This window comes from Caloenas nicobarica, chromosome 3 (assembly GCF_036013445.1).
Source record: "Caloenas nicobarica isolate bCalNic1 chromosome 3, bCalNic1.hap1, whole genome shotgun sequence".
NCBI classification, from domain to species: domain Eukaryota; kingdom Metazoa; phylum Chordata; class Aves; order Columbiformes; family Columbidae; genus Caloenas; species Caloenas nicobarica.
The window spans coordinates 35027540-35040912 of record NC_088247.1 but is presented as its reverse complement, the minus strand read 5'-3'; the positions used below and the strand labels follow the sequence as shown (position 1 = coordinate 35040912).

Sequence of the window (13373 nt, the reverse complement as noted above, 5' to 3'; positions counted from 1 at the left end):
GTCCTTTCTAATCTCATGGTAGACAACTTGGATGATGCAGATGGAAGTACGGTTCAGTTCTACTTTATGTATTGCAGTCCTAACTTATAAAATTCTTTCAAGGTGGTTTTAAATATATTTCACCCTTTTGCCCATGTAGAGGGATGTGTGGTTGCAGGGATGGGACACTTAGTGTTTTAAATGGACTTCGGCTTATTTGTTCACTTGTTATCTTCAGGCATAGCAGAGACTTTCTTCATATTTCTTTAGCTTTCATCAGCAAGCTAAATCCCTCACCAGTCATAGCCATGAAATTCTTATCTCTTGTAGTTTATGCATGATTAACCTATCAGGAAAAGGGCTCTTTGTGGGTTTATTTTACATGTGATATGGCAGAATGGATTAGAGATTTTTATTAGTGCAAGTATAAAAATCGCCTATGCTCATCCTGTTCACCTCTAAATAAAAACTTCTATTTGTGTTTCCTAGATGAACTGCATAAAACTCCTTGCTAAGGTCTTCTGATTTTTCATTTTCCTAAAACTTTCCCACATTCCTCAAATCTTTCCACTTCCAGGGATAGTCTAAATTTCCTCTGAGTGCCTCTGCAATGGTCATTCCTTGTTGCATGCCCTTGCAGTCTGATTTAAAAGTGATTAAGGAGGGAAAATTCTCTTGACTGTAGCAGCAGTTTGTTTCCAAAAGCAAAGGAGAAGAACCTAAAATAAAATAGGGGGAGCAATATTACTTCTGCCACCCCAGGGCTTTGCTGGCCATCCTTTGCTGACAGATACAGTGCAGTCTGCTGGTATGATTGCTTGAAAAAGGTCCCAGTTTAGATCATGTTTACTTCAATCTAGATTTAAATAGTGTCCACAGAAATGAATTGTGGCTGGTGAATTTTCATTTTGGAGGGCCTGGGGCAGAACTTCTTACATCAACGTTCTCAGGTAAATCCACTGGTTTTTGTGTAGATGTTTAAGTGATCGTTGGCAAACAGAAAACCAAAGGGTTGTATTTGACCTTCCAGTGAAATTCAAGTTGCTGTAGCTGGCATGATGTAGTCAGTGGATAAACCATCATGAACTGTCCTGTTGTAATTGTGTCTGTATAATGAAATGGTGCCAATTCTTTTCATTACAGACCACTACCATTTCTAAAAAAAAAAAAAAAAGTGTAGCAACTAGGAATAGGAGTTTATAATCAGAAGTAAGTCAAACTTCATTCCATGTCTGTTGGCAGCATCTAAATTTGCATGTGTAAATAGGGAATATTTCTTGTTCTACGTTTTTACTCTACAACCTCCTGCATTCAGTGTGACTAACTAGATAAGAGGTTGGTTTAGATTCGTTATAAATATATATATATATAACAACATATAACATAACAACATAATATATAATAATAGGTTGTAGAAGATGCATCATAACTATTACCTTTTCCTCCTGACCTCTGAAGGAGTGAAAGCCTCTAAATTCAAGTTCTGTTTATGTTCTGCTTTAATTTGAAAGGAAAAGACAGTGATCTCAGCACATTTTTGAGGCATACTGTTCTGGGAGATGTTATCTTTACTAGGAAGAACATGCTCTTAGTTTGCCTACTTCATTTTTGTATTATTTTACAGATTTCACGAGATTTCTGAAGATCAACCTCTTACTGTTTCGTTTTGTTGGTTTTTTTCCGAATATACAAAAAAATATTCTTAATATACGAACTGTTGTCTTGGTAATATTTTTTAATTAACTGCAATTAAGGCATCCTCTTTACTTGCAAAGGTACAGCTAAAAGACTTATTAGCCATCAGTGAAAAAAATGTAATTATTTCTGAGATTGTGTATTCTGGATCTCTTGAAAAGCATGACTTGTAGAACCCAGGCAGGGTAAGAGAATCAGGCATTGCCTTTTCTGGTTCCTGCACTATTTATTATAACTTTCTGACTGCAAAGAAAGGTGGCCATCTCCTTTTCCCCCTCCTTTATCATCTTCTCTCCTCTGAGATTACTCTTTCTAGGGAATAATAAACAATGTTGTGTAAGATTTCCAACCCAAGATTAATTTGTTTCTTGGCAGTTTCACTTCACCCACAAGCCTCTGTAACGTTAGGAAAGTGAACCAGTTTTACTCCATACCTCGGCAATGCTGTCATCAGTTCTCTCTTGGTGCTGAACTTGTTCTAGGATTCACTTTTGACAAATGCTTCTTAATGGGCACATAATTCATAGCAGTTGTAGACATAAAGTTGGAAACATGAGCTGTGGATAAGCCAATGCCCTTGCTAGGAGAACTGCAACAGTATTTTAAGAGTTGTGAATTGTCCCATTCAGTTCAGGCAGAATCCTATGAATTGAACTCTAATACTGTTATCTTGCCAAGATGCTGCAGAGTTTACAATTTCACCTTAGTATATTTTCTTTTCTTGCCTTTTTTCCTTTTTTCTTGTTGAGACTTGCTAGCAGTTATTTTTCTTGGCAGTGGAGGTGTACAACACATGCCTCTATGGCTATACTATAGCCGGCTGGTAGGGATTAGGCTGTTTTTATGCTGATCTTCTTTCTGTGGTATGCTGTTTTTAAATAGACCTCTGAGGACCATCCAGGTGGCATTAGGTCTCAGAACTACCTTTCCTTGCTGACCATTTTACATCTTTAAGTTGTCTGTGTACAGATCGCTCTCCATCAGTTACGTTCTGCAAGCAGCATTTTAGGGATCTCATAATGCAATGTTTTGTTTATTGCTTGTCTTATTATTATTTTTTTTTCTTTCTGTGCTTTTGAGCAATCTGTTCATCCAGTAAAATGACAGCAGACTGTAAGCTTACTGTGAAGTCAGTAGCTTATTCATAATATTGATCTGTAAAATGTGAGAATTGCAGAAGCATGTTTTATATATTATGGATCTGTATGGTTCTGTAGACAGAGATGGTGGGTGTTTTGGGTATGTGGGTTTGGTTTTTTTTGTTTGATTGGTGTGTGGTGGTGTGTGGGGGGGTTTTTTCGTGTGTGTGTGTGGTTTTTTTGTTTTTTGTTTGGTTTGTATTGTTTGGTGTGTGTGGTGGTGTGTTTTTTTTGTTTTTTTTTTTTTTAGCTCATTCAGCTCCAAGGAAAACAAGACCAGTGGTTTTAGATTTCTAGACTATGATGCAATTAATATTTATGGCCTGGTTCTGTTCTCATGCATCTACTGCTTTGACAAAGAGTGTGAGTGATCCACGTGTGAGTGATTTCTACCCCCTAAAGTGTTCTGGAAGTTTTAGTTTCTCTATTCCTTTCCTCTACTTTCAGATGTCTCTTGAGTGGTGAGGCTGCTATTTGTCAGCATCAGTTTTACACGCACACACACGCACCCTTTTTGTCTCTTCCACTTCTTGGGGTTTTTGGTGGTTACTATGCTTTCGAGAAGAATACACAAGATTCTTCATGCTCTGAAGTCTCACATTATAACAACAGAACAGAATGAGCTGGTATTATTTTTCAGATAATAATTGTATCAAGTAGATGTAGTGTTTGAATTTTTTTGAAGCTTTACACGTGGAATCTAGAAACACAGGAACAGTTATGGCAGCTTACTAATTGAGTAGCATGGGAAAAAAAGAAACAAATTGGAGTACTTTATAAGAGTGCTCAGATGTTTGTTTTAAAGAAGCAAAGGGATTAAAGCTGAATCTGCTTGGAGCTTTATAAGCAGAGTTTAGAGAAAAAAGAAAAAGAAAGAAAAGAAAAAAAAGAAAAACCTTTTTTCTCTAAACTGCTCATAAATCTCTAAACAGCAAGTTTGCTCATTCTGTTGTAAACCCATATTAACTTGTTCATTGAAATTGATTTGGAAGTGTGTGTTACTGAGCTTGTTTACCAAATTCTTTTTCCTTCTTAGCTTCTCAGCAACTTAGTAAAAGCGAAAAAATTGAGCTATAAGTGAAATTAGCCTGTGTGTATATGATCGTCAAAAGCATTCTGTGACTGAGCTAATAATTTAAACTTCTCTTTTTTCAACAAATAACACTGTGTGTCTGTTTCAAGATATTCAATGTAAGTGAGATTTGGAGCCTTTTTGAAAGCATTCAACTACATTTAAATGCAGTCGAACAACTATAAGTTTAAGAGATCCTTGAATCTTCTTTATTCTTGTATAAGTTCTGGGTAGGTGCGCATCTTACTTGGAGGTCCCAAGTTCTGCCTATTAATTAAAACCTATTCCTGAAGGTGGTTTACTTTCTTTTTATGTAAGTATTTGAGCTGAGGTAAATACAGCAATAAAGGTAGAATAAGATGCATAGTAGGTTCATTTATTGAGTCTCAGTTCAATGGATCTGAATTAAAAAAAAGTCAGTGATCTAGAAGGAAATGGCCGTTTCTAGGGTTTGATACAGATTTTGAGAGAGAAAGAGACATAAGGGAAGTTAGAGTCCTAAGCACTTGGTTTTCATATTAATGAAGTCTGACATGATGGAGCAGAGAGCAAAGACTGCGAACACTTGTTACAGTTTGTGAGGATACACTCTGAAGAAATTCTGAGGTAATTCAGAAGGACTTTGAGATTCACAACAAATAATTGGATTAATATATACTTCGGTTGCTGTGTTGTGGTTAAAATGACTGCTAGAGTCCTATCTTAGATGAAATTAAGAGAAGTTACAGAATTTGTGTTGTACTTGCTGCTAGACTGCTCTGATTTTTTTAATGCAAATGCCCTAAGGGTAATGGAAAAATTGAAGATTAATCGTCAGGAGACTTGTCACACTGTCCAAAGCTTTGGAAAATGATGCCTCTCAGTAAGGTGCTCTAGCACACTGTGGAACTTGTGCTGTAGAAGCAAAGAGGTGGTTTGATCATTACTCAGTTTTGCCTATGGGGTACTTTTTTCTTTGGATCCTGTTACAACTGCGTTAACAGAGTAACTTCCCATTAGAATAACTGTATCAAGGGCTTTGGTGATTTCTAACTTGTGGAGGTGCTGAAAGCCTGCAGGGGAGAGGAAACTTTTTGGTATGGATGCTGAGGGATGTGAAAAGGAGGGGAATAAGGCAAATATGGGGCAAAAACATCTTTCTCAACAGGGTAGCCAACATGGTGAGTAGAGTGTTAGAGCAGGAAAGATGTGGGACACAACAAACCCCAATCACGTGAGGAAGTAGTAGACCAAGTGGGTACGCGAAGAAGGTGGGGTGTTGTAGACAGGAGCAACCATGAAAACAACAAAAGGAGCTGGAGGGCGCCCATCCCAAGTGTACACACACAGATCAAGAAGTGCATTATGGGGAAAGCTTTCACACTTTGAGAAATCAGCCTAACTAGGTGCCTGTACAGTAATGCATGCACTGTGGAGAAAAGCAGGAGGAATTGGAATGCTGTGTGTAGTTACAGGGCTATGATCTCATTGAGACCCAAGAGGTGGGGTGGGATAGCTCACAGGGCTGGGGTGCTGCCATGGATGGATACAGGCTCTTCAGGAGGGGCAGGCCAGGATGGCAAGAGGTGGGAGGAACTGCAGGTATGCTGTTCCCCTCCTTCTCCCAGACAGTAGTTTTGAATCTGAACTACTGTATTGAGTAAAATTTAGCAACCTGAGGGGTTTTTAGGTACTAACAACATAAAGAAGTTAAGGAAACAAGGGGAAATAAGTTGTCTGCTCATCAGCATTAACATATGTAAACAGACTAGTATTTATTTTAAAAAGAAAAAAAAAAAAGCAAAGAAGCTTTCCAAATCCTTTAATGCATTCCAATAACTGCAGGATGTATCTGGGTTCCTGTTGAAAGTGTTTCCTGTAGCGTTTGCCTGGCTGTCTGGTGAGACAGCTCTGTTTCACACATAGTACCTGTGTTGGTGAGAAGTTCCCAAGCTGGGTATTGGTGTCCTGGGATTGGGCTGCCCAGAGCAGTAGCTGAATCAAACCATGGCACTGTTGGATTTCTATAGTTACGTGAATACAGACGTAAGAGTGTACTAAATAAGGAAAAGATGTCATTTACCTGTTTACAAAAGCTATAATGTTGAAAATAGTATCATAGCATCTAAATATTTTTTGAGACTTCGTTGTTAGATGCTTACATTCACTGAAGGCTTACCAGTCTTTTAAGAATCTGGCTGTTCATCCCTGTACTTTGGATACCTTCTTTATAAAAGGTGGATGATAGTATTGCCCTGCCTTCTGACTTCTTTAAAGAATAAATACTAGATAAACTTGTGCAGAGGCACTGTAAGTAAATGGAAGAGGAAAAGCCCAGGTGAAATTTTATAACGATGGTGTTGCATTGTAATGTGCTGTGGCTCCTGTGTGTGCCCGGTAGCAGATCGGTGCTCCGGATGTTAAACCCAACACCGAGCTTTGTATTGCTTCTGAACCTAAGCAAATGAATGAAATGTTCACAGCAAATCTTCTCTGTCAGTGTCTCCATGCAGTGTTCAAATGTCATTGTGTTCAGTGAGGTGCAAAGACTTTCAGACTTTTAGGGAGGTGCAGGAATGTAATGAAAAACAAAGGGCTGAGTTCTTAAATCTTTGCTAGAGCTGTGAATTTGTTGCACACAGGCAAGCAGCTGTTACAGTGTTACTAACAACGCTGGTAGGGCATGAAGATCAAACTAGAAAGATAATGAACATAAGTGGATATAATGCTACATGACAAACACAGTCTCAATTCATAATTCATTTTCATGTTTAATGTAAAATTTAATTTTAATGTATTGCAACAGCTTCTTCAGTTTGTGCTGGAGTTTTGGAAAAAGTGTCTTACTGAAGAGCATAAATCCAACTTGCTGTAGGGTTTGTGATCAGTATTATAAATGCGTCATACTTTGTATATACTGTTGAGAGTTAGCATAATCTCATGTTGTGTTTTGAATGTAGTGTGAAAAACTTAAAAGCATGGAGGGGGAATATTTATCTATGTGTGTCACTGGTTCTGTTTTTCAGTTCATTGTGTTACTTAACTGTAACATCAAAACAGCTAATGGTATGGTTGAAATGATTTCTACCTTATTTCTAGGGATCAGATGATTGCCTTGTAAAAATCTGGGCAACAGATGATGGAAGGTTATTGGCTACCCTGAGAGGGCATGCAGCTGAAATATCTGATATGGCAGTGAACTATGAAAACACCATGATAGCTGCTGGAAGCTGTGACAAAATGATCAGAGTTTGGTGCCTTCGAACTTGTGCACCCTTAGCAGTTCTGCAGGGCCACAGTGCATCTATAACATCATTGCAGGTAGGTTTTTGCTTTGTGAGCTCACCTGAGCAATAAAAAAAATGCCTTATTTGACTGAAAAAGGAACCACCTGAGAATGTTCTATGTAATAAAAATGCTTGCCTGGCAACTTAAGCCAGTGAAGTAAAAAGGAATTTTCACGGTACGCATTGTGAAAGAACATGTGTGTGTTTGTCAAAATGCCTGACCCTTGAAAAATGCCAGACATAATCTCTGCTAAAAAAAATTGCATGATGCATGTTGGCAGTTCTGTTTTGAAGTGTCAGTCCTTTGTAGGCTGTGCTTCTGAGCTCAGGTACATTGAGTAAGAACTGCAGTCAGTTCTGAATGCTTTGGCTGGTTTCTGATGAGAGTTACATGCTGTTGCACAACGTGGGTTGTGGGGAGGGAGAACCCAGAGTGCTTTGGCAAGGAACCCAGAAGGGTTGTTCTGAGGGAAGAGTGACACTGAGCAGTATCATGTTATTTAGGTGTTCATTGCAATTTATTTTCCTGAAGTATGGTTTGATACTTGATTTTTTTTTTTTTTTTTTTTTTGCTTGTTTGTTTTCTTTGGGAGAAGTCAATGACTTGAGGAACTTCTTGATGCAGCTGGAACAGATTAACAGGAGACCTTTTCTTTTTTCTTCCCCCACACCTCCAGTTCTCTCCACTGTGCAGTGGCTCAAAAAGATACTTGTCTTCAACCGGGGCAGATGGAACAATATGCTTTTGGCTGTGGGATGCTGGCACCCTTAAAATAAAGTTAGTCGCTATTTTATTTGTTGCTATCTCTTTATTTGTAATTAAGAATGATGTAGAAATGTTGGAGAAAAATTTGACTAAACCAAAACTTGTCACTGGCTGGTTCACTATGTGATTGTTGGGTATGATCTATTTCTGATGTAGCTATGGCTTGCTTGCTTATCTTTTAAGGATTAAGTTGATAATATAATATTTTGTGGAGTGAAGCAAATAACTGTATAACCAGTTTTGCTATATCTCTAACATTTATTTTAAAAGTCTAATGATTTTTTGTAATATGATGTCAAAGTTGGTGCTTTTTCGGTTCTCATCTCTTAATCCCAAATAAAATGAAAATTATGTTGATAAAATGATTGCAATTTAAACTTGAAAATCCAGGAGGTTTTAGGAGACAGTAATGCTCTAGTATAAATTAGGATAGGGTAGTTTTGATATTTGTTCTTTCCTTATCCGTATTGCCTTTTTCATAGTTGCTTTTTACTGTAGCATGGCAGGAGGCAGAATTCTTGGGCAGCTGTGTATTTGTGGCTGACGTTGAGCCTGATGTTTCTGTCTTCAAGGTATAAGATACTAAAAATGTTGTCAGGACTCTCAAATAGAGACACTTTTAAAAATTAACTTGTTCAATGGCTTTCAAATGCTTTTTTGCTCCTTCTTTTCCTTTATCACAAAACATCTGTAGCTTACAATGGGAAATAGTTGTTTTAGTAATCATTAGTTATTTAGCTTTGGGGTGGGATGTGTTCTTACAGGTATATTCTCCTAGCAGGCAGGTTCCATTTTCTTATAGTTTTGGTAATTGCTGTTAGAATCTCTTTCTTGCACTGTGCCAAGATTATGCAGGGCTTGTAGGTACGTTTGCCTAGATACTTCTCTAGTTATCTGGACCTTCACTATTTTGATGCTCTCTGATTGTTTTGGCTGTTTTTGATACTGCAAATGAAGGTGCTTCTCAGGCTGTTAGTCCTCTGCTGCTTGTGCATGCTGTAATCAAAGTAAGGCTCTTCTTACTGAGGAGAGGAGGAGATGGCTTACATGCTTATTTTTAATGTCTGAAGGAGAGGAGTTGCCACCACGTTATTTTTCTTAAGGTGTCTTAAGTCTGAGCTCTTGCTAACAAGAAGAAATCTGCCTGATTTGTAAACCTTTTGAGTCCACATGCTTCTCTTTCTCACTTTTTTCCTTTCTTTTTTCTTCTTTTCCTAAGTAAAGTTTGAGTCTATGGAATTGAATTTTGAAACAAATTCTGTCATTAAATAATAGTGGAATCCATGAGACTTTAGTGGGTTGTCCTATATATGAGCTTGGAGATGAATGTTTAGAAATTATGAATGTTTGGATGAATCATGGGGTTGGATGGGATTTGTCTTGAGGTGAAACTTAAGGATTGAGAAAGGTGGCATTGGTTATGGTAGGAGATTCTCAACTAATTCCTTTCTATGGTGATATGTAAATGGTAGAATAAAAATTTTCAGTGAGGTGCACTCAGCAAATATTAAAGGAATAAAAGTTTTTTGAGTAATGACTTCATGTGTAAGTAGCTGCAGCAGATGTGATCAGACAGCGGCACTGAGAAAACAGATTAGTTCCTTAGCTCATGCAGCGCAGCAAGGAAGTGATCTGGTAACCCGAGTCCTACACGTGATTCACATTGCATGACAGAGTGCGGAGTAGATTTTGAGACTGGAATTTGTACCATCTTTACCTTCTGTTCTGGAAGTATTTTATAAGTTGTGTTTGAGAAGACAGTGGAACAGTTTAAGCTGTATTTCTTCAGTCTGGAAAAAAAATGAATGCATGTCGATGAGACATGTACAGTCATGAGTGTCTGGAGGAGGGCATATAATGCGTAATTGCTTGTTGGCCCTTATTGTACTAGAGAGTTCAAAGTGAAGGTAGCCAATTCCAAATTGGAAAGAGATGGTTCTTTACAAAACATGCAGTTAAGTTGTGAAACTCCTCACCACAGGGTATTATGCATTGTACGAGGATATTAAAGGGCATCACTGTGTGCTTTTTCTGCTCTTACACATCCAGTTTTGGCTACTTTGGAGGCAGGATACTCGTCTTAGATTTTTGTTTGAACTTAGTAGAGCTGTTATATATTTAAAGTAATTCATGCTTTTTGATCCAAACTAAAGCTTGATAAAAATATTATAAAATCTAAATAAGAAACAGATATACTGGAACATAAGTGTGTGTCATTTAAGATATCGAAATAGTTGGACACCCAGAAAAGTCTCAATGTAGCTTTCCTGAATTGAACAGTATACTGGTTCAGGGGAATTTGTTAGTTACAGGAAACTTTACTTAATGTGCTAATTGTAAACTTCTTGAACTGTGGTTGTCATTGCATGAGGTGATTGCACTTCCTTAGACCTTTAGATCTGAATCTGCTTCCAGAACTGCAGAAACATGGCAAGTTCCCTCTACATTGGTTCAGTAATGTGCTGGGGAAAATGAGTGCCAGCATTATAAAAGCATCACAGGAAGGAAAGATTAATGTTAATGTTTTTCATAAGGCCCTTTGTGAGGTTATTTTTTAAAATATGATGTATAGGCCATCTGGAAGAGAGAATAACTGGTCGGGTGGGAAGTGTGTCCTTTTATTGCTGTAGCAAAAAATACAGGCTTGCTTCTGATCAGTATTTCTAAAAAGGAGGAAAACTGGCAGAGAAAATAAGATCTCTTACCACAGTTATTCAGGCTCTGAGCTTGCTGCCCCCTATCTCGGTTTCAGCACCACTCCCATCCCAGGAAGGAGAAATGGGAGCTTTCAAGCAAGACCAAAAGACCAAGCCCTTCTCACGTATGCCTAAACAAAAGCAGTAACATTCCAGGTAGATTAATTTGGTTTCCAAATAGAAGAACAGTAAGGTTGGTTGTTGCTGCAGGTAAGGAAGTCAATGAATGTGGCCCAAACAAGATGGGAAAACAATTAAAAATTTAGGCAATCACGACTTTTCCTGATAGTTACTCTCCTGGTGCTATTCTGGATGGTGGTATAAAGCACAAGAGTCAGATCCTGTATCAGTTGACAGTAGGTAGAAGAGAGAAAAATCAGCCTTGCGTCATCAGAAATTGAAGAATAATCTGTCTCAAATTTAAGGGAGAGTTATTGCAACTAGTCACTGCATCAAAGTTAAAGTAGTTGCACTGTGAAATATTTGCATATGTATCTTCTCTGAAAAAGATGCTGAAGTTTTCTTGTTATTCTTCTGCCACCTGTTTGGATCACAAGTTTCCAGTGTTAGTCTGTTACTGGTAGACCATATGAACAAGGCAGCAGAACCGTCTCACAGTTTTGGGTAGAGTAGCTTAGTATGTTGCTTTTCTTCTTTTCTATTTTTTCCCCCCATAATTTTAAAAAGAGGGAAAAAACTTAGGAGAAACACATGCTGATGATTTTGACGTTCCTATTTTGGACAAGGCGTTGATTCTCAATTGTCATCAGTGTGGTTTTCTTAAGGAGAAGGCACTTAATCTGAAAAAAATAACAGACATTAGAGAGACATAAGTTGGAGAATTTAATTTGGTTATTCAAACTAGAATGTAAGTGCATACTTGCTCTATTTTGCAGTTTTCCTATCTCCAAAGGCAGAGTTCACAAACCACAGTGGAAGAAAAGAGCAGCCTATTTATCTATTTACACTTGCTCCAAATTATGTAAGCTGCATATTGAATCATCTGATAGTTCTTTTTACGTTAGTATCTCAGTTAGGAAGGGTTTCAACTGTTCTGTAGAATGAATGGATCTTTGTCTTGTTTAGTGTAACTTACTGTGAAGTTTCCATGTCAGGAGTTTGCAGGGAGTTACCCTAAAAGTCCTAGAGGAAGGTTCACAGAAACATCCTATACTGAATGGACAGTTTGTAGAAAGATTTCTTAAGTGGTATTCCTGGTTTTTATTACTTTGTTTTGTGCATAGGCACCCACTGAAGTTTAAGGCTTATTACTTTGAGATAGCAATAGCTGGTTAGTGGAGAAGGGTCTCGTGCATCTGCGTTCAGCTGAAATGAATTATATGGACCATTTTGCTTTAAAAAAAAAAGGATAAATTATGAATATTCATTCTTTTATGTAAAGACAAATCTTTAGTGATGACACTTGTGGGTGTAACGCTGCTGTTCTCTAGTAAGCTTATTCTTTGAGGACTGCAGATGGCATACTATGCAAGACCACCTACTGATTTGAGGTTGCTGCAGTGCATGAGCAGAATTGAAGTAATGACTGAAGAACCAGATCTGATTTTTTTTTTTTTTTTATACACTGTTAAAATCCATTGAAGCTTTAGTTGTACTTGCACATCAGGTTTTGAAAAGCCAAAATTGAAGCACAGGCCATTACGTAAAATTCCTTACAAATTTCTAACCTCTGCCCTGACATTCTTTGGGTGCTATTTGAAACTAGCCCACAAATAATATATGTCCTCTGAAGAAACTAGTATATTCTAATACTGTGAAACTCCACATTTATTTAAATTTCTTTTCTGTAAAGAGCACCAGGCCTTGTTTCTTTGTTGTGAAAGCTGCAGTGTGCTGCAGGACAAACCAGAGTTGCAGTACACCCAGTGGTTTAAAACTGAACATTCTGGGCAGCTGGCTGCAGTGTCTTCTGTTCTGCTTTGCTGATGACTTAAGGAGAGTGTTTTGTACAGCAATATTAGAGGGGAGAGGGGAATGGGATTTAAGTTGTGATACAACTCTCTTTGATACATGGATTACTTAATCCATCTCGATGTCTTAGTTTCCTAAAGATCCAATCATGAAGCATAGTCACATGAAATTGTTTATAGGTGGGCAGCCATCTGTTCCTTCATATTTAATTTTGTCCTTCTGTGATTTGTTTCTAAGATACTAACTTGTTTTTTGAAGCTCTATTAGGAAATAATTTAACTGTTTCTTTGTTTGTAGTCCAAGGCCAACAAAGTTTACAGAACGCCCTCGGCCTGGAGTCCAAATGATCTGTTCTTCTTTTAGTGCTGGTAAAAGACTTTTTTGTTCTTCCTCTTTTTCTCTTTTTGTATCAATATAAGAAGTCATTTGAAGAGTTAAAATGAAGTGTAATGTAATTACTGCAGCATATTGCTTTAATAAGGTGGAATTGAGTTAAAGTAGCTATGAAAAAACCCAAATATTTAAAATAGAAATTGAGGATATATGCATTAGTTCTTGGTGATATGGAAATTCTTGAAACCAGTTAAATATAAAATGTTGAAAGTGAGTCTCTTGTGACTACAAGTCTTTTAAAACACAATGTATGCATTTTTCTCAGAGTGATTCTGAGAGTCAGCTTTATCTGAGATGGAATTTGGGACAAGAAGGTGTTGATTACCAGGTTCTCATGGTCTGTATGTCATTGATTTCACAGCTAGCAGTTGAAGAATGCAACATAAATAATTGGATAAAATATCAAAATGACGGAAACTTACTTTCAGAAAGTGT

The 13373-nt window shown here is 37.5% G+C and overlaps 1 protein-coding gene across 4 annotated transcripts in view; it reads left to right on the top strand.

Moving 5' to 3' along the window:
* The window catches only part of PHIP (pleckstrin homology domain interacting protein), a 109345-nt gene that overhangs the window by 24239 nt on the left and 71733 nt on the right, over positions 1-13373 (top strand). For all 4 annotated transcript variants that reach the window (XM_065630823.1, XM_065630822.1, XM_065630824.1 and 1 more), the window contains exons 8-10: positions 6964-7185; positions 7829-7929; positions 12843-12913. In XM_065630823.1, the coding sequence (XP_065486895.1) occupies positions 6964-7185; positions 7829-7929; positions 12843-12913 (394 nt within the window). The remainder of the gene's footprint in view (positions 1-6963; positions 7186-7828; positions 7930-12842; positions 12914-13373) is intronic.